This window comes from Equus quagga, chromosome 15 (assembly GCF_021613505.1).
Source record: "Equus quagga isolate Etosha38 chromosome 15, UCLA_HA_Equagga_1.0, whole genome shotgun sequence".
Taxonomy (NCBI): domain Eukaryota; kingdom Metazoa; phylum Chordata; class Mammalia; order Perissodactyla; family Equidae; genus Equus; species Equus quagga.
The window spans coordinates 73,520,282-73,544,777 of record NC_060281.1 but is presented as its reverse complement, the minus strand read 5'-3'; the positions used below and the strand labels follow the sequence as shown (position 1 = coordinate 73,544,777).

Below are 24,496 nucleotides of genomic sequence, written 5' to 3'. Positions count from 1 at the left end.
TCCGATCGGCAGTTAGCAAGCATCGTAGCAAAGATCGGATAAGACAAGAATCATCAACGGAGGCTAAATCTAGACAGAAACTGTCAGAGGACAAGGAGGATATCTGCATGGTCTTAGACTATCTCCCCATCAACTGCTTATTAGCTACAAAGGGAGAAAATAGTAATTACACAATGGAGAAACTGGACACACTCTTGACCAGGTGCTCACTGAGGATGATGAACGTGATGAATGGACATCATGTACCTCCAAACGTGACACCCAAGAATACACAATGTCACCTATGGAGCCCCGTGACTGAGAATGCTAAATCTTATAATGACGAAACATCAGACAAATCCAAAATGAGAAATCTTCTATTTTAAAAGGGGAGGGGAGGAGGTGTATTCTCCAAAAAAATCACTATCATAACAAAGAAACGCTGTAGAAATATTCCAGATTAAGGAGACCTAACAACTAAACACAACTGGATCCTATAGTGAAGGGGAAAAAATTCTATAAAGGACATCATTGTGTCAACTGGCTCAGCTGGAATACAACAGATTACACAAAAGTATTGCTATCAATGGTAAAATTACTAAAGTTAAGAATTAATGAGGATAACCTTATTCTTACAAAATACATACTGAAGTATTTAGGGGTAGAGGGCTATGATATACATAACTTACCCTCAAAATGTTTAGGGGAAAAATTATAACATATTATATGTGTATGTACACTCACACAGAATGTTAAAGCAAATGGGATAAAATGCTGACATTGGTGAATCTGGGTAAACGGTACTCTATTTATATTGGTATTTTCTTATTCTTGTAACTTTTCTCTAAGTTTGAAACTAATTCCAAATAAAAAGGCAAAAATTGTTCATATTAAATAAAAGTTCTGATAAATCCATTTGCTTCAGCCACTTGCATGACTTCCACCATCAGTAAGTTACCCATCCTCATCCATGAAGCTGGCGGAGTAAGTACTAAAAAGGGATGCTAGGGAGAAGAAAGTAAATAAGACAGAGACAAGAACGTACATCGAGAGAGAGTACAGAGACAAAGAGGACAGAGATTTACATTTGTACTACTACTAATATTTTATACTTAAATAAAAACATAAATTATAAAAAAGATTTCTCCATGTTTATATTACTACAAACACTTTTTTTTCAGCAATTATGAACTAGCTCTAATAGCAAGGAAAAAATAATTTATTGGCTATTATATATTATGGCTGGCTAAAATTACAGCTACATTTACTGATTGTTTGACAAGTACCAGTGTGCAAAGTGGACTCCAGAAATCTAACTTTTTTTTTTTTTTTTTTAAGGATTTTATTTTTTCCTTTTTCTCCCCAAAGCCCCCTGGTACATAGTTGTATATTCTTCGTTGTGGGTCCTTCTAGTTGTGGCATGTGGGACGCTGCCTCAGCGTGGTTTGATGAGCAGTGCCATGTCCACGCCCAGGATTCGAACCAACGAAACACTGGGCCGCCTGCAGCGGAGTGCGCGAACTTAACCACTCGGCCACGGGGCCAGCCCCAGAAATCTAACTTTTAACCATTACATTCTATTTCTTTCTTTTTTTTTTTTTTGTGAGGAAGATTAGCCCTGGGCTAACTGCTGCCAGTCCTCCTCTTTTTGCTGAGGAAGACTGGCTCTGAGCTAACATCTGTGCCCATCTTCCTCTACTTTCTATGTGGGACACCGACCACAGCATGGCTTGCCAAGCAGTGCCATGTCCGCACCCGGGATCCACACCAGCAAACCCCCGGCCGCCAAAGCAGAACATGCGCACTTAACCGCTGTGCCATGGGGCCGGCCCTACTTATTTCTAAAAATTTCTAAAGTGGGACTGAATCCAGATGGTCTTCTATCATAACCATGTGTTCTCACCTTTGCATATTTTACAGAAATAACACTTATATAGAGTACCCTGCTGAAGCCAAGGGACATTATAAAAGTGATCACCACTGCTCAAGGTGAGGCTAGGCCACCAATACCCATTAGGTAGACTGACAACAGAAGATAAGGCAGGCGGTGGTCTCTTTACCCCTTTATTAAATAAACTATATTATTTCACTCACAACTTATAATTATACCTATCATATTATTAAGAGTGAACAGACGAGAGTGATGTTTACAGGAGAACCTTAGTAACCAGCATTTAGCACAAGGGCTGGACAGAGTAAGGGCTTAATAAGCATTAGTTATCACTGTCGTCATTATTATTACTGCTGGAAGATACGCAAAAGAGATTCTTCTCCTGCATAATCATGTTAGTTTCACATAGGCCATTTTGACATATGTATCATTTATGTTATGCTACCTTTTCATAAACTTATCACGGCTCAGGGGCTGTGCCTACATTATTTCAAATAGCACATAATTAGAAACTGAAAGTTCGGTAACCCATCTACTTGAGCTTTGATATACTGTAAACTCTCCTTCCTTAGCTATTTTCTTCAAAAAGCATTTGTAATTACCAAAAACTCTTTCCCAATTACATGTGTTCAATCACTGACAACTTTGAGATTTGCAGCATGCTTATCACTAAGAGTTCATTCAACCCTGAGATCTTAGTGAGGGAGGGGAAAGAAGAACATGGAGTTAACAGAATTAATATTATATTCTGGAGCTGGCCTCAAGGATTACAAACACTTGTAATACTAGGTACTGAGGCCACGTCTCTAAGCCCTGCCCCCGTCTCCCACCTAGTGTGATTTCAAACAGTAAAAGTTAGTCTACCAAAAAAAAAAAGTAATGTAAGTGCATCTGTGTTACCTAAAAGGAGGGGAAAAAGGCAAATTAGTATGACTCCATTTGGGTTTATCAACAAGGTCATTAATACAGTGGGTCCAGACAGGATGAGAGGAAACAGATAAATTTCCAGTCCTCCTCATATATACACAGTAGGCACTTGATGAATGACTGTTGACTGAATGAATTTCCGGGGTGAAGAAAAACCAGGTAGGATAAAAGACACTGAGAGGAGGGACGTGGAGAAAAGGTCACATGTGGAGAGAAGGGGAGAAAAAGTGTCCTCGTCTCGCTTATTCTAACACCTGCAAACCTCCCAGCCCCTGACAATCCCTTCTAACCAGTCATCCTCTAGCACTGTCTATTATTTATTAAGCATCTCAGGTCTCAACATGGCCCAGGTGACTACCACCCCTCTCACAGAAAGAACAGAAAACACACGCACACACACCACCAACACTTGTGAAAAAGAGCTTCAAATCAGTGTCTGAGGGGCCGGCCCGGTGGCGCAGCGGTTAAGTGTGCATGTTCCGCTTCGGCAGCCAGGGTTCGCCGGTTCGGATCCCGGGTGCAGACATGGCACTGCTTGGCAAGCCATGCTGTGGTAGGCATCCCACATAGAAAGCAGAGGAAGATGGGCATGGATGTTAGCTCAGGGCCAGTCTTCCTCAGCAAAAAGAGGAGGACTGGCAGCAGTTAGCCCAGGGCTAATCTTCCTCAAAAAAAAAAAAAATCAATTTGCGAAACACATGAGCCCTGTGCTGAGAGGGCCTGCAAAAATGAAAGTGAATCCGAGCCTGCAAGAGGGTTTACAAACCCAACTATTTGCTGGGAAATCGCATGAGAAATCTACATCTCTCATAAGTGAATGCAGATTCTGCAAAAGCTTAGCTCTCTGATGCTAGGAACTTATTTATGTCAAGTGAGTTTAAAAAAAAAAATGCTGATGAACCAAAAAAAAAATACAGTGATGCTGAATATTTTGCTTTATCTGTGCATCCCCCTCCCCCAGTGATGTGGGGAAACAGTCAAGCAGGCCAATAATTTCAGGAACTTATTCTCAAGGCTGCTACGCTAAGACAGGAGGTTAAACTAGGCATTCAAAGTCTAATTTCAATTTTTTACCTAAATATGAAGTGATACTGGATATATTGTTCTTACGTGCTGCTCCAGAAAAATCATTATCTTTGTCCTCAAGGAGAAAGTTTATAGTTTGGTACTTTCTGCAGATTACAAGAACATTCCTCTTTTCTAACTAAATTTTAATATCCTATAGGAAAAGGATAACTCATGAAGAAGGGGCAGTCAATAGGAACAAGTATTCTAAGTAACAGAGACTAGGAAAAAGTCGTTAAGGCAGCTTCTTAACTGAAATGGATAGCTATGTCTTTATAAATCACTATCTTCTTATGGAGTTTCATTGGTCAGCATCTCTGCTTTGATGACAAGGCAACAAAAAGAAACTGCCTCCAAAAGTCTTTCCACAAATGGCTTCTACCCTAATTCAAAGCCTCTTTCGCACTTGTCGGCTCTCCCTGAGTCTACTCGTGCCTCCTTCACAGCAGCCAGAGGGATATTTTTAAATAGATCAGCTCATGCTGCTCTCCTGATCACGTCCTTCTATGGTTCTGCATTGCTCTTAAAATATAATCCAAACTCCTCTCTGTGGTCCACAGGACACTGAGGACCTTAAAAATCCCTCGTGGTCTAGTCCCCACCTACATCCCCAATCTCAAAGCTCCTCCACGTGCTCCCTTCTGTTCTTTCAGCAGGCCAAGAACTTCCCCACCTCGGCACTCTCACACTTGCTGTTTTCTAAAACTGGAACGCCCAATGCCTAGCACAGTGCCTGGCACTTAGTAATCCCACAATAAACAGTTCTTGAATGAATGGATCAACGTTTCACGAGAGTAGGTCCATGGAACGATAGACACTTGGATCTAGAGTCCATTCTCTTTGAAACAAACATATTACATGCATGTATATATGTATGTGTGTACAGACAGACAGATATAGACAGCATGTATGTGTGTGTATATCAATATACAAGCATATATGTATTCTAAACAGTATGTTCTATGCTGATAAATTTCCATTTCAGTTTGGTACTACTTTCATCAAATTCATTTGATGCTGACGTACAAGTCTGTCTCCCTCTCTAAATTCAATGCTCCTTGCAAACATGAATTATACCTTTCATATTTCAGTGTTGCCAAGGACCAGAGCACAGACAAGTTTGTTAAATGCACACAACCCTCCAAAACTCAGTAAGGAACTGGGCTGCATTTTAGGGTGTCTGATTCTATTTCAGGGGTCCCAAACCCATGGGTGCAGTCCACAACTCCCACAGAACCTACCAAACATCAGTATTTGCCTTGCCTTTCCTGAAATAGGTCAGCATTGGATGGTAAGTGCTGTCTGTGTTTCCCAAAGGGAAAGAGTTATTAAGCACAGTGTTCCCTATTGTTGTGGAGCTGCCTCACGAAGTACACCAAGGCCCACCAGTAACAATGACAAACAAGCATTGGCGCTGCTTTTCCAGGATCTTGTGCGATTCTGTAGCAGTCTCCACACTGACCATGCAAGAAGGGGAAGTAATCGTAGCAGCAGCCCCTGCATTTGAGCAGCTCTGGCCAAAACTCTCAGCTTACGCTGGGACATAACACTAATAAAGACATCCCAGTTTCAACTGGAAAGACCTAGAACTGTTATTTTTCAGCAAGGCAAGTTTATTTACTCCCACAGGAGATAAACAAACATGGCCACCAGGGAGAGCCTGGGACAAAATGTACTCGACCTGCAATAGATAAACCAAAAGCCGAGAGGCACAGCAAGCTAAATTCTCTGCTCCTCCGAGCTCAAGTCACTGTACATTATCTTTCAGCGGAAGGAAAGCCAACGTAAAGGATGTACCATATGTTGAAGGAACTTGGAGATACAGCCAGTTTTGTCAGCTAAACAAGGCAGAGCAGGGCAGACAAGCAATCTCAAAGTCTAAATTCAGTACTACCACCGCTAAATTACCTGGGGGAAGGCATTTAACTGCTCAATGCATCCTTTTCCCACCTATGATGTTGACAGGTATCAGGACACTGCATATACTGCCATTTCAATTACTGAATGCATATAAATCTAAACCCTAAACACATGAATCAAAAGAATTATTTTGATAATTAAGCAAAACAAAATTCAGAAGAATACTTGTCATGCAGAAGTCAGCTCATATGATCACTTCCCCAGAGACTTTTCCTAAATCTCTTAGCAAAACTAACCATATTCTTCCCATTGCTGGTTTTTTTCCCTCCTAGCAGTTACTAATACCTGATCTGTCATATTTATGCATATGTTTGTCTATTCTCTCTCTCTCAGTCATAAGAATAGCAATCTTTGCCCATCTTACTGCTTTATCCTGCCAGGTTCAGTAACTACTTGTTGAATGAATGAATACCGAGGTTAAAAATAATTTGAAAAAGAAGAAAAAAGTTGGAAGACTAACACTATCTGATTTCAAGACTTTTATAAAGCTACAGTAATCAGAGCCAGCACTGATCATCTAGCGGTTAAAGTTTGGCACTCACTGCTTCGGCAGCCAGGGTTCACTTCCCAGTCGCAGAACCACACCACCCATCTGTCAGTTGCCATGCTGTGGCAGTGGCTCACAAAGATGAACTAGAACAACTTACAACTAGGATATACAACCATGCACTGGGGCTTTGGGGAGGAAAAGAAAAAAGCTACAATAATCCAGACCATGTGGTAATTGGCATAAAGATAGACAAATAGATCAAAGGAACAGAATGGAGTCCAGAAATAAGATTCATATATAAACGGACAACTGATTTTTAACAAAGGTGAAAGTTCAATAGAAATGGACAGTCTTTTCAACAAGTGGTGCTGGAATAACTGGATATCCATATGCAAAAAAGAGAACATGTATCCACACCTTATACCATATACGAAAATTAACTCAAAATGGATCATAAACCTGTAACTACAAAACCTGGAAAAAACACTTGAGACTTTCGGTTAAGCAAAAATTTCTCAGAAATGACACCAAAAGCATGATCCATTAAAAAAAAATTGATAAACTGGACTTCATCAAAATTTAAAACCTCCATTCTTCAAAAGAGACTGTGAAAAAAAATGAAAAGACAAGCTATAGACCAAGGGAAAATATTTGCAATTCTGATAAAGGTCTTGTATCCAGAATAAAGAACCCTCAAATCTCAATAAGAAACAAACAACTAAACAAAAAAGGAGGAAAATATTTGATCAAATAGACATGTCACCAAAGAAGATATACAGATGGAAAATAAGCATGTGAAAAAATGATCAACATTATTAGTTACTAGGCAAAACACAAATTAAAACTATAATGAGATACCATGTCATACCCACTAAAATGGCTAAAATTTAAAAACTGACCATACCAAGTGTCAGCAAGGATGTGGAGGAACTGTAACTCTCATATACTGCTGGTGGGAATGAACATGGTATAACCACTTTGGAAAACAGCTTGGCAATTTCTGAAAAAGTTAAATATACATCTAACATATGATCCAGCCATACCACTGACAGGTGTTTACCAAAGAGAAATGAAAGCGTTATGTCCATACAAACACTTGTACATGAACATTCAGAACAGCTTTATCTGTGATAGCCAAACTCTGGAAACAACCCAAACGGCCATGAACAGGTAGATGGATAAAGTGTGGTACATCCATACAATGGAATATTACTAAGCAATAAAAAGTAATGAGCTATTTGACACCCACTACAACATGAATGAATCTCAACATAATTATGCTGAGCATAAGAAGCCAGACATAAAATTCCATTTATATAAAATTCTAGCAAATACAAACTAATGCATAGTAACAAAAAGCAGAACAGCTGTTGCCTCACAACCAGGAAGAAATTATAAAGGACATAAGGAAACATCACAAGCAGTGATGGATATGTTCATTATCTTGATTGTGGCGACGGTATCACGAGTGTATACACGTGTCAAAACTTATCAAATTGTGCACTTAAATATATGCAACGTATGACATGTCATTTATGCCTCATAAAGCTGGTTAAAAAATAATAAAAAAGACCTACGATCTGAAAAGTAATAATAAATAATCCCCAATTGTGTGTGTTACGTTCATAATCTGAGGGTAGCACACATTTCTTTTCTATAATAGGTGAGTAAGAAACACCGAGGCTGGAGGGGAGGAGAAATTACTCCATTTCAAGCTGTCATCTTTACCACTTGCTGCTTTGGCTATATCCACACTTCCCGGCTGATAAACTCACAAGCTGGACAATGTAGGGTCTATTACCACCCGGTCCCTTCCCCACCCCCAGCCCCGAGTCTTTCTGTCTCCTAAAGAAGCAGACCCTCACTTGTCTGGAAGAGCAGACACAAGGAACAAAAGGCTCAATGACTATTTGACAGATTAAAGAATAGACAACTGTTTTATTTAAAAGCTCCTTAAAGAATTAGAACATTTGAGGCTATATACTGTTCTGCTGAAATGCAGTTATATATTACTCAGATCCTTAAGCATTTGCCAACAGACCTGTCCAAGTCATTCACTTCCTAAGGATTTTCAGTTTTCTTTTTTCTCCCTCTTTTCAATCCAGACCCATGAATGAATAATGTGCAGGTGTATTTTGAGAAGACATTCCTAATATTTTGAAAAAGTCTCTCATTCAAATAACCCCAATAGCTTGAAATAGTTTTTCAAATGTCTAATATAGAGACCACAACAGGACAACTAAGGGAAAGATTAAACAGTGGGTCTTCTGTGTGAATGGTATATAAAGAGTAGGACACAAAACAGCAGGATCATTACCTGAAAACAATACATCACACTACTGTTTAACAAGAAAATTAAGGCCCACAAATGATAAGCAATAGTTATAAAATAATAATAGCAATATGGTGATGGACAGTGGGGATTCTGGCTCCACCACTTGTTGGCTGAGTGACCCTAGGCAAGTTGCCTAACTTCTGAAACTCAGTTTACGCATCTTTAGAACGAGGAAATTAGCACCGACCTCATATCGTTCTTGTGAGGATTAAATATGTTTGGCTTACAGTAAGAGCTAAAAAAGTGTCAGCTATTAGCGGTATCATTACCCTGAACATTCAAAGGAACTCATTAATTCACTAATCCTTCTGACTCTTAAGGTTCAAGTCCTGTCATTTACTAGCATGTTCCTTCGGAGCCTCAGTTTCCACATCCGTAGAACGGGAGTAATTAATGTCACCTGACTTTTACGGTTGTGGTGAAGAATTAAATAACCAGAGATACAGTTCCCTTCTCTCTCATCTCTCAAAGCGAGCACTGCAGAGGAAGGAAATACTTCTAATAGCTGCAGATACAGTCAGTTTTTCCATTTCTGGCACGTGAGGGGTGGGGGGGAAGGAGATGCAAAGAGGCATAGAAAGAGGTCAGGGATCCTGAGCGGAGCCCCCAAAAGCGCGCGAGAAGAGAGCGACCCCCGAGCAGCAAAACCGTCGGGGACCGGGCCCCGCGCCACTCCCTCCCTTTCCCTCCCGCGTCCCGGGCCGAGGAGCCTCCCCAAGCGAGCGGGGTTATTTCGGAATCACCATGAGGCAATTCTCATGAGGCAATGGGTCAGGAATGCGGCGCCGAGCCGGGCCGCTGGCGTCCGCCGTTCCCGCGGCGGCTCTACCTGCCCCCGTCCCGACGGGCATCCCCCGGGCTGCGGGAGCCGGAACTCGGGGAGGCAGGAAATGAATGGGAACCCGAGGGGTGGGGGCGCCGTGGCGCCAGGCCCCCGGCCCGGGAGGGCGAGGAGGTGGGGAGCGGGCCTGCCCCGCTGCCTCCAGGCGGGGTCCGAGGCCCGGCCGGGGCGCCCCCTCCCGGGCGGGGCTGACCGAAGGCGGCGGGGGCCGGGCCGAGGCCCGGGCCGGGCCCCTCGGGGCTCCTCACCTCCGCGATGTCATGTTCCTCCCGCCCTCCGGCTCCGCGACGGACCCGCTCCTTGCTCAGGCTCCGCTGGGCCCCGTCACATCGGGCTGGCCCGAGGGAGGCCCGCTCGGGACCGGACGAGGGGCAGAGCCAGCCGGCCGCGCGCAGACCCCCCTCCAGGCCTGGGGATCCCGGAGACTGTGCAGCCGCCCCCCGAGTCCGGTTCGCTCCTCCTCCTCCCCCGCCCTTCGCCGCCGGCGCCACCGTGACGTCACCCTGCGCGACGCCCGCCGCCACTTCCTGCTTCCAGTCCGCCGGCGACTGAGCGGCGGCTGGTACCGGCAGTTCGGTGGCTCGGAGGAGCCGCTGCCGCGCAGTTGCCGAAGCACCCTCGACGTCCTCCTTTAGACCTTGGCTGCAGGGCGTGCGCTGCCCGCTCGTTATTGTATGCGACCCCGGGAACCCATGCATCGGCTTCCACGGTGTCAGTTTCCATCCCTGGCTGCCAAACTGAATTTCATTCATTTCCTTCCACAGCTCGCCGCTCTGCTTACTAGCTGTGCAACCTTGGGAAAATTGCTTAATTTCTCTGAGCCTCAGTTTCATCCATTCCTCCATTTGTGTAAAATGAATATAGTAGTTGTATTGTCTTCAAAGGATTATTCTGGGTATTAAATATATAAAATACTTAGAACTAGGCCTGGCCTATTTAGTAAGTGCTTTGTAATTGTTTCGCTGTATTTTCATTACAATTAAGCATCTGTTGATTGTTTTCTATCTGCCAGGCACTGTTTTAGATTAAGACAAAAATGCCTGTGTTCTAGAGGGAGGAGCTACAGTAATCAAGATAAGTAAAATACTCAAGACAATAGTCCTATCCTCCTTTCTTATGTTTTCTCTATAGCCCTTTATGTTATCACTTTCAATAGGGAAGTTAGAGGAGGCTTCACTGAGGGTAACATTTGAGTAAAGATCTGATGCTGGAGCAATCAGTGGGAATAACTCAGGGGAATAGCATTTCAAGCACAGGGAGAGGTAAGTGCAAAGGCCCTGAGGCAAAAGGCTGCCTTCTGTACTATTTGAAGAACAGTGAAGAGATCTCTGGCTGGAGCACAGTAGGAGCTGGGAAAGGCAAAGGGAGGGTAGTAGAAGATGAAGTGAGGAAGGGATAGAGATGGTGTAGAATCCTATAGACTATTTAAACGAATGGTAAAATGGAAAGCCATTGAAAGATTTTCAGCAGAGGAGAAATATAATCTATGTTTTAAAATTATTACTTTAGATACTCTGTGAGGACTCAGATCAAGGGGGCAAGGCTGGAAACAGAGAAACCAGTTCGGAATACTAGAATTCTGTAATATGCCAGGCTGGACATGATGGTGGCTCGAGCACAGTGAGAAGGTAGAGTTTTTACCTGATGAAGGCCCGTGTGGCTCATTAAAGGCTGCAGATCTAGTAAGCGGCAAAGCCAGAATTGGAACCCACATCTCTGTAGCTCCAAAATCCTCGTTTTTTTCTTCCCAATGCTCCCCAACTCACTTCTATACAGAGGACTCTCATACAGTGCGCTGCTTTAGCCTTGTTACAAAAAAATCCTTACGAAAATTATCTTTAATATATGCCAGTTTAATTTAGGTCATGGGCATTCAACAAGCAGTTGCCCAGCCTGTTTCTTTCCACTCTCCCTAAATCCTGGCCACTTGGATGACTCAAACGAATCCTAACTGATTTTAGCCTGCAGGCTTGCCCTTTCCAATCCATTCTCCACTTAAGAACCAGAGTAATCTAGAATGCACAACTAGTCACTCCCTACAGTGAATATACTTCAATGACTTCTCATTGCTTTTAGGATGAAGTTAAAAAACTTTTTAACAGCCACCTGGTCTGGTTCCTGCTCGTTTCACCAGCCCCTTCTCTCCCGACACTCTATGACCCAGCTCTGCTGAATGACTTGCAGTTCCCCTCAATGTGCCATGCTCTCTCCCAGCTCAGGGTCTGTAAACAATCTTCTCCCTCTCCCTGGAGGGTTCTTTCTGATCCCTCCTCGTAGTGAACTCTAGTCTATGACTCAGATCTCAAACTAGAAGTCATCTTCTCTGGGATAGGAAGATTTATCTCATTCTCCCAGTCTAGGTTAGACGGTCTCCAAGACACCTATCCTCGCTTGGAACTGAACATACTTCATTATAAATCTAAAAAATAAAATAAATCTAACACACAGTATCATATGGGAATTAAATTCTTCATCTCCAAAGCTCAGCCTGCCTGCCTGAGTCTCCATAGGTAAGTTACTTGACTCCTCTGTGTCTCAATTTCCTTCTCTGTGAAATGGAGGGATCAAAATACTACCTACCACATAGGGGAGGTTGTGAAGAATAAAAGGGTTAATGTTTGTGAAGGATTTAGAACAGTGCCTAGCAAAGTAAGCACTTGGTAAGTGCTGGTTATCACTTGTCTCTTTTCCAAAGTAAACTCTAAGCTCTTTGAGTACAGAAACTGAAGCAAGGTACCTGAGGGTTACTGTAGATATTCAATAAGAACGTGTTGCCTTTTGACCTCTGTCCCAACACAGGTGTAGATGAATCTTGTCAGTTTGCTGTTTCCTTGTTTAACTCAGGGATGACTCGGGTCTCAAGGATTTGTGAGTTTGTTTTGCAGAAGAAAGAGAATGCCTTTGGGGAGGTTGCAATCGCTGGATGACCAGCCCCAGGGGTTGCAGATTGCCCAGGGGATTATCAGGTTTGTTTCTCCAAAGCTCATCCTACCAAGCCCCTTGGCTCTATAAAACCCCCCTCTTTTTCTCTGGTTAAGGCGGATTTGAGTGAACCCATCCTCCCACCTTCTGTCTTGGCCGACTCGAATGGGCCTTTCTCCATCTCCAAGCACCGATGTCTTAGTGTTTGGCTAGCTGCACATCCGGCAGACGAATTTGAGATTAAGAGGTTCAGTATCAAAACCATTGCTTCCCCAGTCTTTCCTACATTCTGTACGCTCTGCAGCTAGAATGATGTTTCTAGAATACAAATCTAATCATGCCATCCTCCTGTTCTATGAGGGAGGTTCAAAGCCTTTAACACTAAATGAAAATCCTTCCATTGGCACCTCAGGCCCTTCTAAATATGAACCATGACTATCTGTTCAGCTTCACTCACCCCCCGTTCCCTCACATAATCTGGCAGTTTCCAAAATCCTCTTGCTGTTTCTTGCATCCCTGTATTCCAAAATCTAGTTCCTTCTGTCTGAAATACCCTTTAAACTCGTCTCCATCTGGAAAACTAAGTGTCAAGCAAGATACACCTCCAACTCAGTCAGCTCCTCCAGGAAACATTCTCTGCACACACCCCTGGACCAGTTCCTGAGAATAAAACAGAGACCTCCTCCCTATGCTTTGGGGCTGCCTGTTCGTGCCTCTGTCCGCCCCCAGCACAGTTCAACATCGTTGTTGATCGACTGTTCTGCCTCTTCCCTTAGATTATGAGCTCCTCTTAAAAGAAAGTCATTATCTTCCTCATCTTTATATGCTGAGAGCCTAGCACAGTGCCTGGCATAGAATAAGCTTAAGGATATTCGTCTAGACATACTTTATTCTAATTTCTTTCTCAAGTACAAAAGTAATACAAGTTCCTTGCAACAGGCTGAATCAAAACAGGAATTTTCCCTGGTCCTCAGTGTATACATCTTCTCTACCCCAGCCCCCACCACTGTTAATGGTTTAGTGTGTATCCTTCCGCACTTTTTTGTATATGTATACAAACACACACCCACATCCTACACCCACTCACTCACATACATAACATACAGAGGGATTTTTTTCTATTTTATTTTTTAAATGTGTTATTAATATGTGTATATATATTAATATGTGTATATATATTAATATGTGTATATATGTGTGTATATATATTAATATGTGTATATGGGTTCGTAATGTGTCTATTATATTATACGTATGTGTGTATGTATATATATATACACACACATATATATAATCACAAAGATATATAGATACATATCTTTGTGACTGAACTTTTTCTCTTAATATATAATGGACATCCCTCTGGACTAGCACTGATTGTCCAAGACAGACATAATGTGAACCATATATGTGACTTTAAAGATTCTAGTGTTCACACTTAAAAAAGTAAAACAGGGGAAGTCAGTATGAATAATATGTTTAACCCAATATATCAAAATATTATCATTCAACATGTAATCAATACATATAAAAAATTATTGAGAGCCAGCCCTGATGGCCTAGTAGTTACAGTTCAGAGCTTTCGCTGCCTCGGCGGCCTGGGTTTGGTTCCCAGGCGCAGAACCACACCACTCGTCTGTCAGTAGCCATGCAGTGGCACTGGCTCACATAGAAGAGCTAGAAGGACCTACAACGGTAATGTACAATTATGTACGGGGGCTTTGGGGAGAAGAAAAAAGAGAGGAAGATTGGCAACACATGTTAGCTCAGGGTGAATCTTTCCCAGCAAAAAAAAAAATTATTAATGAGATATCTTACAATTCTTTTTTTTTCTTATTGTCTTTGAAGTCCAGTGTATATTTTACACTTACAGCATATTGGTGTGAGCTGGCTACATTTCCAGTGCTCTACAGCCACATTTGGCTAATGCTACTGTGCTGGACAGCACACTTAGATGTAAGCCATTCTCTTCGATAGCTCCATAATATTCTATAGAATGGATATACATTTTCTTAGTCAATTCCTGTGTTGGACATTCAGATTATTTCCGGGGTGGTTTTTTTTTTTACATTAAAAATAGTGTTTCCATGTACTTTCTTACAAGAGAATTATTGAATGAATGAGTGAATCACTATGTTGACCTTAACATTAACGCTTAGGGAGGTATTATCAATATTGTCAATATCACCAAAGCTATCCTGAGAAAAAAGAACAAAGCTGGAGGTATCACAAGCTCTCTCTTCAAAATATACTACAAAGCTATGGTAATCAAAACAGTGTGGTACTGACAGAAAAACAAACACAGAGATCAATAGAAAAGAACTGAAAGCCCAGAAATAAAACCACATGCCTATGGACAGCTAATCTTCAACAAAGGAGCCAAGAACATACAATGGAGAAAGGAAAGCCTTTTTTTTTTTTTAAGATTTTATTTTTTTCCTTTTTCTCCCCAAAGTCCCCCGGTACATAGTTGTATATTCTTCGTTGTGGGTCCTTCTAGTTGTGGCATGTGGGACGCTGCCTCAGCGTGGTTTGATGAGCAGTGCCATGTCCACGCCCAGGACTTGAACCAACGAAACACTGGGCCGTCTGCAGTGGAGCACAGGAACTTAACCACTCGGCCACGGGGCCAGCCCTGGAAAGCCTCTTCAATAAATGCTGTTGGGAAAACTTGACAGCCACGTGCAAAAGAAAGAAAGTAGACCATTATCTTACACCATACCCCCAAATTAATTCAAAATGGATTAATAACTTGAATGTATGGCAGCAGCCCTGTGGCCGAGTGGTTAAGTTCACGTGCTCCACTTCGGCAGCCCAGGGTTTTGCCAGTTCAGATCCTGCGTGCGGACATGGCACTGCTTATCAAGCCAGGGGGCTTTGGGGAGAAAAAGGAAAAATAAAATCTTTAAAAAAAAAAAAAACTTGAATGTAAGACCTGAAACCATAAAACTCCTAGAAGAAAATATAGGCAGTACACTCTTTGACATGGGTCTTAGCAGTATCTTTTTGAATACCATGTCTACTCAGGCAAGGGAAACAAAAAATAAACAAATGGGACTACATCAGACTAAGAAGTTTCTGCAAGGGAACGGAAACCATCAACAAAGTGAAAAAACAACCCACAAACAGGGAGAAAATATTTGCAAATCACAGATCCAACAAGGGGTTGATTTCTAAAAATACATAAAGAACTCATACAATTCAACAACAACAACAAAAAACACTTGAACAGACATTTTTCCAAAGAAGATATGCAGGTGGCCAACAGGCACATGAAAAGATGTTCAACATCACTAATTATTAGGGAAATGCAAATCAAGACTACAATGAGATATCACCTTACACCTGTCAGAATGGCTATAATTAATGACACAAAAAAATAACAAATGTTGGAGAAGATGCAGGGGAAATTGAACCCTCATACACTGCTGGTGGGAATGCAAACTGGTGCAACAACTACAGAAAACAGTATGAAGATGTCTCAAAAAATTAAAAATAGGGGCCAGCCCCGTGGCCGAGTGGTTAAGTTCATGCACTCCGCTTCAGTGGCCCAGGGTTTCACCAGATCGGATCCTGGGTGCAGACATGGCACCGCTCATCAAGCCATGCTGAGGCGGTGTCCCACATAGCACAACCAGAAGGACCTACAACTAGAATGTACAGCTGTGTACTGGGGGGCTTTGGGGAGAAGAAGAAGAAGAAGAAGAAAAGATTGGCAATGGATGTTAGCTCAGGTGCCAAACTTTAAAAAAAAATTAAAAATAGAAACACCATATGATCCAGCTATCCTACTACGGGGCGTTCATCCAAAGAACATGAAATCAATAATTCAAAGAGGGGACCGGCCCGGTGGCGCAGCGATTAAGTGCACACATTCCCCTTCAGCGGCCTGGGGTTCGCCGGTTCAGATCCTGGGTGCGGACATGGCACCACTTCACAAGCCATGCCATGGTAGGCGTCCCACAGATAAAGTGGAGGAAGATGGGCACGGATGTTAGCACAGGGCCAGTCTTCCTCAGCAAAAAGAGGAGGATTGGTGGCAGATGTTAGCTCAGGGCTGATCTTCCTCAAAAAAAAATAATAATAATAATTCAAAGGGATGTATGAATCCCTATGTTCATTGCAGCATTATTCACATTAGTCAAGAGGTGGAAGCAACCCAAATGCCCGTCAACAATGAATGGGTGAAGAAGATGTGGTATATATATAGAGAATGGAATACTACTCAGCGATAAAAAAAAATCATGCCATTTGCAACAACATGGATGGACCTTGAGGGTATTAGGTTAAGTGAGGTAAGCCAGACAGAGAAAGACAAATACCGTATGATTTCACTCATATGTGAAAGATAAAGAAACACATGGATAGGGAGAACAGATCAGTGGTTACCAGGGGGGAAGGGAGTGAGGAGGAGGGCGAAAGGGGTAAAGGGGCACATGCGTATGGTGACGGATAAAAACTAGACTATTGGTGGGACCGGCCCGGTGGCGCAGCGGTTAAGTGCGCATCTTCCGCTTCTCGGCGGCCCGGGGTTCGCTGGTTCGGATCCCGGGTGCGGACATGGCACTGCTTGGCAGCCATGCTGTGGTTGGCGTCCCACGCATAAACTAGAGGAAGATGGGCACGGATGTTAGCTCAGAGCCAGGCTTCCTCAGCAAAAAGAGGAGGACTGGCAGTAGTTAGCTGAGGGCTAATCTTCCACAAAAACAACAACAACAGGGGCTGGCCCCGTGGCCGAGTGGTTAAGTTCGCGCGCTCCGCTGCAGGCGGCCCAGTGTTTTGTTGGTTCGAATCCTGGGCGCGGACATGGCACAGCTCATCAGACCAAGCTGAGGCAGCGTCCCACATGCCACAACTAGAAGAACCCACAACGAAGAATACACAACTATGTACCGGGGGGCTTTGGAGAGAAAAAGGAAAAAATTAAAAAAATCTTAAAAACAACAACAACAACAACAACAACAACAAAAAGAACTAGACTATTGGTGATGAACATGATGCGGTCTATACAGAAACTGATATGTACTAACATACACCTGAAATTACACAATATTATAAGCCAATATGACCTCAATAAAATAACTAAATTAAAAGAATTGTGAAAAAAATATTGTCAATGTCATTCCCATTTTATAAATAAGAAACTCATGTGCAGAGGCTTATCACAAGATCACATAGCAAGTGATCCCCAGACTGCAAGGGCAGTAACCTTTCTGTAGCACAACTTCCTGCTGGCTTTCTTTCTGTGGCACAGAGAGGTATGATTCAATGTAAGTGTATGTGTGACCTTGGATACGTCCTTTATTATGATCGAATTTCAGTTCTTTTATCTTAAATTCCTATTCACAGGGAGGTTGTCCTGAGGCTTAAAATGATTTAGTATCTGCAAAAATATCTGCTTTGTAATGAATAAAGCACTGCACCAATTCAAGAGCATTTTATAGATGGCAAGACCAGGAGCTTCACAATAACGTTTACTTGACAACTAATATATTGATGATGCTTTGCCCAAGCGATGAACAGCAAGTTTTGCAATACCACAACAAAACACAAGAGGGGGTTGATTTACGTTTTTATTGCAATGGCAGGTCATTTAACAAATATTTTGGGGCATTTACTAGGTGAAAGTCTCTGAAATTCTAATTTTGAGAGGCTTAGGTAAGCAACTCTGCTCTGTATTCATTCTGACACATTTTCTGAAGTAGCAGTTTCTAAGAGGTGTTTTTCTCAGGAAGCTGAACAAATAAAGCTGCTGACATTTCCATTCCTTTTTTTTTTTTTTAAAAAAAAGCAGTGCCCAAGCTTCTCCTTGAGAATATTACATGCCTGGACAGTGACTAATCATAAACTGGCATAAAGTGCAGCCTATTAGGATCACACTCATCCTTAATTTGTATGGAAGGCAGACACTTTAGAAACTACATGTTTCAGCAGGTATAGCAACTCTGAACCCACGGTAGTCTGAAGGGTTCCACTGAAATCTCTGAGGCCTTCAGAGGCATCTGATCACTATTTTTGTATCTTCACTCAACCAGAACCAGGAAAAGGCTACATGATTCTCAAGGACACAGCCACAAAACAGCTGGTTTGGATCTGAAGAAAATCGAGGTGAAAAGTTCTAGGTACCAACAACAAGCAAGTAGAAGAGAATGGAAAACTCAAGCCAAGGTGTCACGATGTGTACATGTTGCCATAAGGGCTTCGGTGCAGTAAAAAATTATGATACACTGTTTTGTTTATTTTGCAAAAGATAATAACTATTCTTACTTTTAATTCTAATATGAGCAAAGAACTCTCTTATCTTTTTTAGTCATCTCTTTAATCTTTACAGGCTGGAGCTTAACAGTGTAATCTTTGAAATCAGATCATGTTATGAACAAATTTCTTAACTCTTTGAGCCCCAGCTTACTCATAATAGTATCCTTCATAGGTTGTTGAGAGAATTAAATGAGATAAAGCAAAGCACATAGCACATTTCTAGACACACAGCATACAATATTGTTCTTATTATCCCTGGTGCATAAACTTTAGCAGAATACCTGGTACATAGTAGGATGTCGTCAACAACGACTATGCTGACATGATGCTGGTGACGGTTGTGGTGGTGATGGTAAAAAGAACTAACATTTATCTAGCTCTTACCATGCATCAAATATTGTTCTTAGTGATTTTGTGTATGTTAATTTGTTTAATCTTCCCAACAACTCTATGAGGTAGGTACTATTGTTATGCTCATTTTAGAAATTAAGAAATGGAGTACAAAGTGGCCAGAATTGGTTGTAGAGGGATGAACAATCATGTTCTTATATGCCTCCATGCCTCTTATAATTAGTGTTCCAATTGCCACATTCATCTTTCAAGTTTGTATTTATTCTTTCAAATCCAATACAAAACCAACTCTTCCACAAAACTTCACTAAATCTCCCGGAAGAAGTAATCCATAATTATTCATTTTCTCTCTCTTTTTTCCCTTTAATGTGTGTTTTTCGAGAGCAGGAATATACGTTACTCATTTTAAATTCTGCCCTTTCTGACCCTCTGCCATTGAGCAGAGTCTACAGCATGATTAGAGGATACAGGCATTAAACCCATTGTGCCTTTTGGAGGAAAGATTTCACATTACTTGGGATTAGGTCCTTCATCTAGCTATCCTTTTTTATGTTGAAAAGGTAGGGCTTTCTAACGTCCTTAGTAAGCAAAATAAAAACTTACAACTTGATGTCCGTTACCAAAAGTACTTTGAAAATTTTATTGGTCTATAAAATGAAACATTTTCAGACAAAGTGTTCTTCACTTTCACTCTTATTAGAAAAATAGCTACCAGCACTTGCAAAAGACGGAAAACTACACTTCCCATGATGCTCCGGATCCGGAAGGAAGAGAGACTCGACCCTTCCCGTGATGGCTTATAGACCGGAAGCCGGGGCCTTAGTTCTCTTTCCCATCTTGCAAGGTAAGAATGGCGGTGCCTTTCTGCAAGACTCGATTTCAGCACCCCAATCCTTCGCCATCCGAACCAGGAGGGTTTCAAGTCGACATCTGCTGGGGTCGCACATGCTCGGGGCCAGCTGAGAGGCATCCCAGACGCTTCATTTCTCTCGCTTGGGTTTGCAGTGGGGCACGAAGAGGGTGAGGTGGAATGCCGAAGAGGCTCCGGGGCTCCTGCAGCTCGTCACCCTCCCGGGCTGTAGGAACGGGGCCCCTCCGGGTTTCCGTAGCGGGTTAGTGGGGCCGCAGGGGTCACGGCGCCGGCGCTCACTCCGGCCGGCGCCGGGGTCCAGAGATGCCCCTGTGTTTGTCTGAGCCACGTTGGGATGTGGGGCTGCGGCCAGATGCCGCTTCCCCGACCGGAAGTCGTCTCTTGGGCTTTGAGTCCGGGCTGAGTGTGGGCTGTGTGTGTGTGTCCTCTCCGGAGCTGCGTTTGTGGAATGAGACGGTGGTCTGAAAAGAGCAAAAGCCCGGGAAGCAAACGGTTTCAGGTTCCAGCCTCGGTGCTTCCTGGCTGCAGATTTCCTCGGCTCTGAGATTTCTAATTCGCGAAACAGGAATGATGAAATAGGGACTGTGACTACTAAATACTTAGCGGACACCACACAGGGTTAAGATATTTTCAGAGATTCAAAAAGCTCATCGTGTATGGAGACAACCTCAGAATTCATTGTGAGCGTTCAACTGTGGATGTGTGGGGTTTTGGAGGAAGACTTACCGTAGGGAGGATGGGTGAGAAGGATGTTACAGCTTTGGAGAGGGAGGTTGAGGGCCTGCCTGGGAAGCCTTTAGTGTGCAGTGTAGCTCCTGCCTTGTGGGATAATTGGTGGAGTGTCTTTTTTTTTTAATGTATGTATTGGTAGATGGCGGGTGAAAAAGCCGAGAAGCCGGGTACCAAGGAGAAGAAACCTGCAGCCAAGAAGGCTGATGCTGGTGGCAAGGTTAAGAAGGTTAACGTCAAGGCCAAGAAGGCTAATGTCAAGGCCAAGAAGGCTAACGTCAAGGCCAAGACGCCTAAGAAGGGAAAGCCCCACTGCAGCCGAAACCCTGTCCTAGTCAGAGGAATTGGCAGATATTCCCGATCCGCCATGTATTCCAGGAAGGCCATGTACAAGAGGAAGTACTCAGCGGCTAAATCCAGGGTAAGGGATGAGAGGGGCCGCTAACCATTATGTCTTACCCTTAAAATTTCTGTCTGCCTCTGACTTTTTGACGCGTTTATGTCCTGATAGATCGAAAGGAAAAAGAAGGAGAAGGTCCTTGCTACTGTCACAAAACCAGTTGGTGGTGACAAGAACGGTGGTACCCGAGTGGTTAAACTTCGCAAAATGGTAAGATTTTGAGGAGACTGTAAATTGGATGTTTAGTTGAAACTTGAATACTGGGGATTATTTCGTGTACTCAGGTTTTAGAAGTTTGTTTACCAGACAGTTCCTGGTGGAAGATGAAGGGTTCTGATTTGCCACTTGGCTTTCACATCTACTGTTAGATCTCAAGCAGAGTTACTCTTCGGTGCTTTAGTGTCTTCAGCTTTCAGACAGGAATCAGTCTGGTTCTTGGGGTTTTTGTGAGAGTGAAATGCAATAATGCATAGAGCCTCGGATGCTGCCAGGCCTGTAGAACATGCATCCACTAGCGCAGTGATCACTATTAATGTTTGTGATGAAAGCAAGACTGTCTGCTAAAATGATAACAGCGTGGTTAGAAATATGTTACTGTGAGTTGTCATATTCTTAATAGTCCGTGCGTGGGGTCTTATTTTTACAGTCAGTGAACTGGCAATCCTGATGTAAACTGACGTCTGTGTTTTTGTACAGTATGTTTTCCTTTGTGGATAAAATGGGAGTAATGTGTGTTAATATGAAGGATATGAACACGCTTAATTTGAATTGGAAAACAAGCCAGGCCTCCTCCATAATATGCAAGATGTGTTTCAGACATAGGGTTTTCTGGAGAAGTAGAATTTACATTAGAGATTGGGGACCCCAGAAAAGCTTGAGAATCACTGCTACCTGACAGTGTGTAGTGATAGCTTGCCATGTAATCTCTAAAATTTGGTGTTATCCCAAATTTACAAAGGAAGCTTGTTTGGTGCCTTCCATCTTTGCTTGAACACACAGCAATTCAATCCTTCAAATGAATGGATTCCATCCTCTGATTTGCATGTGAAGGATAAGCAGCAATGTCAATCTTCAGGAGAAATGAAAATTCAATTGTGTAAATAAAGCATTTCAAATAAGTAAAAAGGCTGTAGTAAAGGTACCACCAGCATGGCCAGCTCTACTGATCTGATTAACTTATTTAAATAAATTGGATCTATGGACTCTCTCCAGCCTAGATATTATCCTACTGAAGATGTGCCTCGAAAGCTTTTGAGTCACGGCAAAAAACCCTTCAGTCAGCATGTGAGGAAACTGCGAGCCAGCATCACGCCTGGGACCATTCTGATCATCCTCACTGGGCGCCACAGAGGCAAGGTGAGCAGAACACTTCAGCCTGCGGAGCTTCGCTTGAAGTGTCTGAAGTGTTGGGTCGTGATGTGTTTGCCCTCTGGGTAGGATTTCTTGCTTTACTGTTAACTGCTGCGGGGGTGGGGGGAGATGACTCCTAACAGCACCCACAACTCAGTTGTTAGCATAACATGTTTAGTCCATAATATATAATAATTTACCATTTCCTGCTGTTGGTGATATTACTTGTAGCTGGTTCATATACCCCTGTACCCACAAATACTGATATATTTGAGTTACTTTCTTAGGATAGATGTGCACGGATGGAATTATTGAGTTAAAAGGATGTTAATTTTCTCCTTTATTGTTAAAAGTAGTGGCTGCTCATTAAAAAAACCAGCACACAAATGTCATATGTTGCTTAACGACAAGGATACATTCTAAGAAATGCATCGTTAAGTTATTTTGTTGTGCGAACATCACAGAGTGTACTTACACAAACCTAGATGGTATAGCCTACCACACACCAGGGCCATGTGATACGAATCTTATGGGACCACCATCGTGTATGTAGACCCTCGTTGACTGGAACATTAGGCGGTGCATGACTGCACTGCTCATATCCTAGGGTCACCCCTGTCAGTATTTAAAAATGGTATAGTTGCTTCCAGAGCTGCCGTGTATATACATATGTAGAAACTTCCTTTACCTAATTTAGAAGCCTGTGATTTGATTAATTTAGAAGTCGGTTTCTAATTGCACAAACGTTTAGCATTTCTGTTTAATTTACAGAGGGTGGTTTTCCTGAAGCAGCTGGGCAGTGGCTTGCTGCTTGTCACTGGTAAGAAAATCTTGGATTTTCTATTCTCTGAAACTTAAAACGTTTTTAAATGCTTGTAGTGTACACTGTTGCTCACACCTACATGGAAACTTCAGTGCCATGAGATTCTGCACCCCATTTCATTGCCTTACCTACACATGAGGTCTGAGGAAGCAGGTATTTGACATTTTGTGTGGCAACACGTCACCAAGTAACTGCCACTTAAAATGCAGAGTGGTTGGCTCCCAGCCCCCCAAGGAATGCGTCCTGCATAAGACCTGGAATTGGTGCACCAGGATGAAATTCTTGAAGAGGTGAAAAGTGAACTGTTTGCTCCAGAAAGCTGTGCTCAGTTTAATTTTGTCACCAGGGATTTGTGAGTTTGAACAGCTTGTCTCCATGAGTAGGCTGTCTCCCAACCTTGGTGACTGGAGATTTGAGGGTGGAAAAACCTTGGACAAAGTGAGATCTGGGAAGAGTCGATGCTGGCAGTAGGAAGAGCACTTGGAAATTTCTTCAGATCCAGAGAGAAATTAGAAATTAAATCACCAAAGTCAGTTCTTAAATCTTTGCTTCCCCTTTCCCTCACTAGTTTGATTTTTTTCCTTAGGACCCCTGGTCCTCAATAGAGTTCCTCTGCGTAGAACACACCAGAAATTTGTCATCGCCACCTCCACCAAAATTGACATCAGTGGTGTGAAAATTCCAAAACACCTCACTGACGCTTACTTCAAGAAAAAGCAGCTGCGTAAGCCCAGACACCAGGAAGGCGAGATCTTCGACACAGAGAAGGAGGTGAGCTTCTGGTTCCGTGTTCAACGCCAATAGCTCTGAATCCCTACTTGGGAGTGAAATTAAATAAGGTTGGGGCCGGCCCGGGGTTTGCCCGTTCAGATCCCGGGTGTGGACATGGCACTGCTTGGCAAGCCATGCTGTGGTAGGCATCTCACATAGAAAGTAGAGGAAGACGGGCATGGATGTTAGCTCAGGGCTAATTTTCCTCAAAAAAAAAAAAAAGAAAGAAGGTTAAGAGTTTAAATAAAAGTTGTAAATAACAAAGAATATCTGGGGAATAAGATTGTTCCAGATTCTGCTAAATTCAGTAGTTCTCTAATGGCAGCTGGGAGCTCAGTTGAGCATCCCGAGGGTTTGGTGGAACTCTGAATTATTGCCTCTGTTCTGTTTGGGAATCCTCCTACGTTCTTGATGTGTGTTAAAGTAAACAAAAAGGAAAGCTCTTATTTTTATTATATTACGAACATGGTATTGCACAGTCCTCTAAGGAAAGGATTGCCAGAATTGCCTTCTGAATAGTCCGAGGATTGGGTCCTCGTGAGATGGGCTCCTTAGTTGGTGGTGGAGTGTGGT

The 24,496-nt window shown here is 42.7% G+C and overlaps 2 protein-coding genes across 4 annotated transcripts in view; one reads left to right on the top strand and one right to left on the bottom strand.

The window, feature by feature from the left end:
- The window catches only part of PTPN11 (protein tyrosine phosphatase non-receptor type 11), an 84,869-nt gene extending 74,979 nt beyond the window's left edge, over positions 1 to 9,890 (bottom strand). The window contains exon 1 of one of the 3 annotated variants that reach the window (XM_046639440.1): positions 9,697 to 9,890. In XM_046639440.1, the coding sequence (XP_046495396.1) occupies positions 9,697 to 9,710 (14 nt within the window). In that variant the 5' untranslated portion in view covers positions 9,711 to 9,890. The remainder of the gene's footprint in view (positions 1 to 9,696) is intronic. The other 2 variants (XM_046639438.1, XM_046639439.1) reach the window with 2 other exon arrangements.
- A 10,601-nt stretch (positions 9,891 to 20,491) lies between these two features.
- The window catches only part of RPL6 (ribosomal protein L6), a 4,307-nt gene continuing 302 nt past the window's right edge, over positions 20,492 to 24,496 (top strand). The window contains exons 1-6 of the mRNA XM_046641202.1: positions 20,492 to 20,530; positions 20,722 to 21,000; positions 21,091 to 21,189; positions 22,192 to 22,335; positions 23,101 to 23,149; positions 23,739 to 23,923. Of these exons, the coding sequence (XP_046497158.1) occupies positions 20,507 to 20,530; positions 20,722 to 21,000; positions 21,091 to 21,189; positions 22,192 to 22,335; positions 23,101 to 23,149; positions 23,739 to 23,923 (780 nt within the window). The 5' untranslated portion in view covers positions 20,492 to 20,506. The remainder of the gene's footprint in view (positions 20,531 to 20,721; positions 21,001 to 21,090; positions 21,190 to 22,191; positions 22,336 to 23,100; positions 23,150 to 23,738; positions 23,924 to 24,496) is intronic.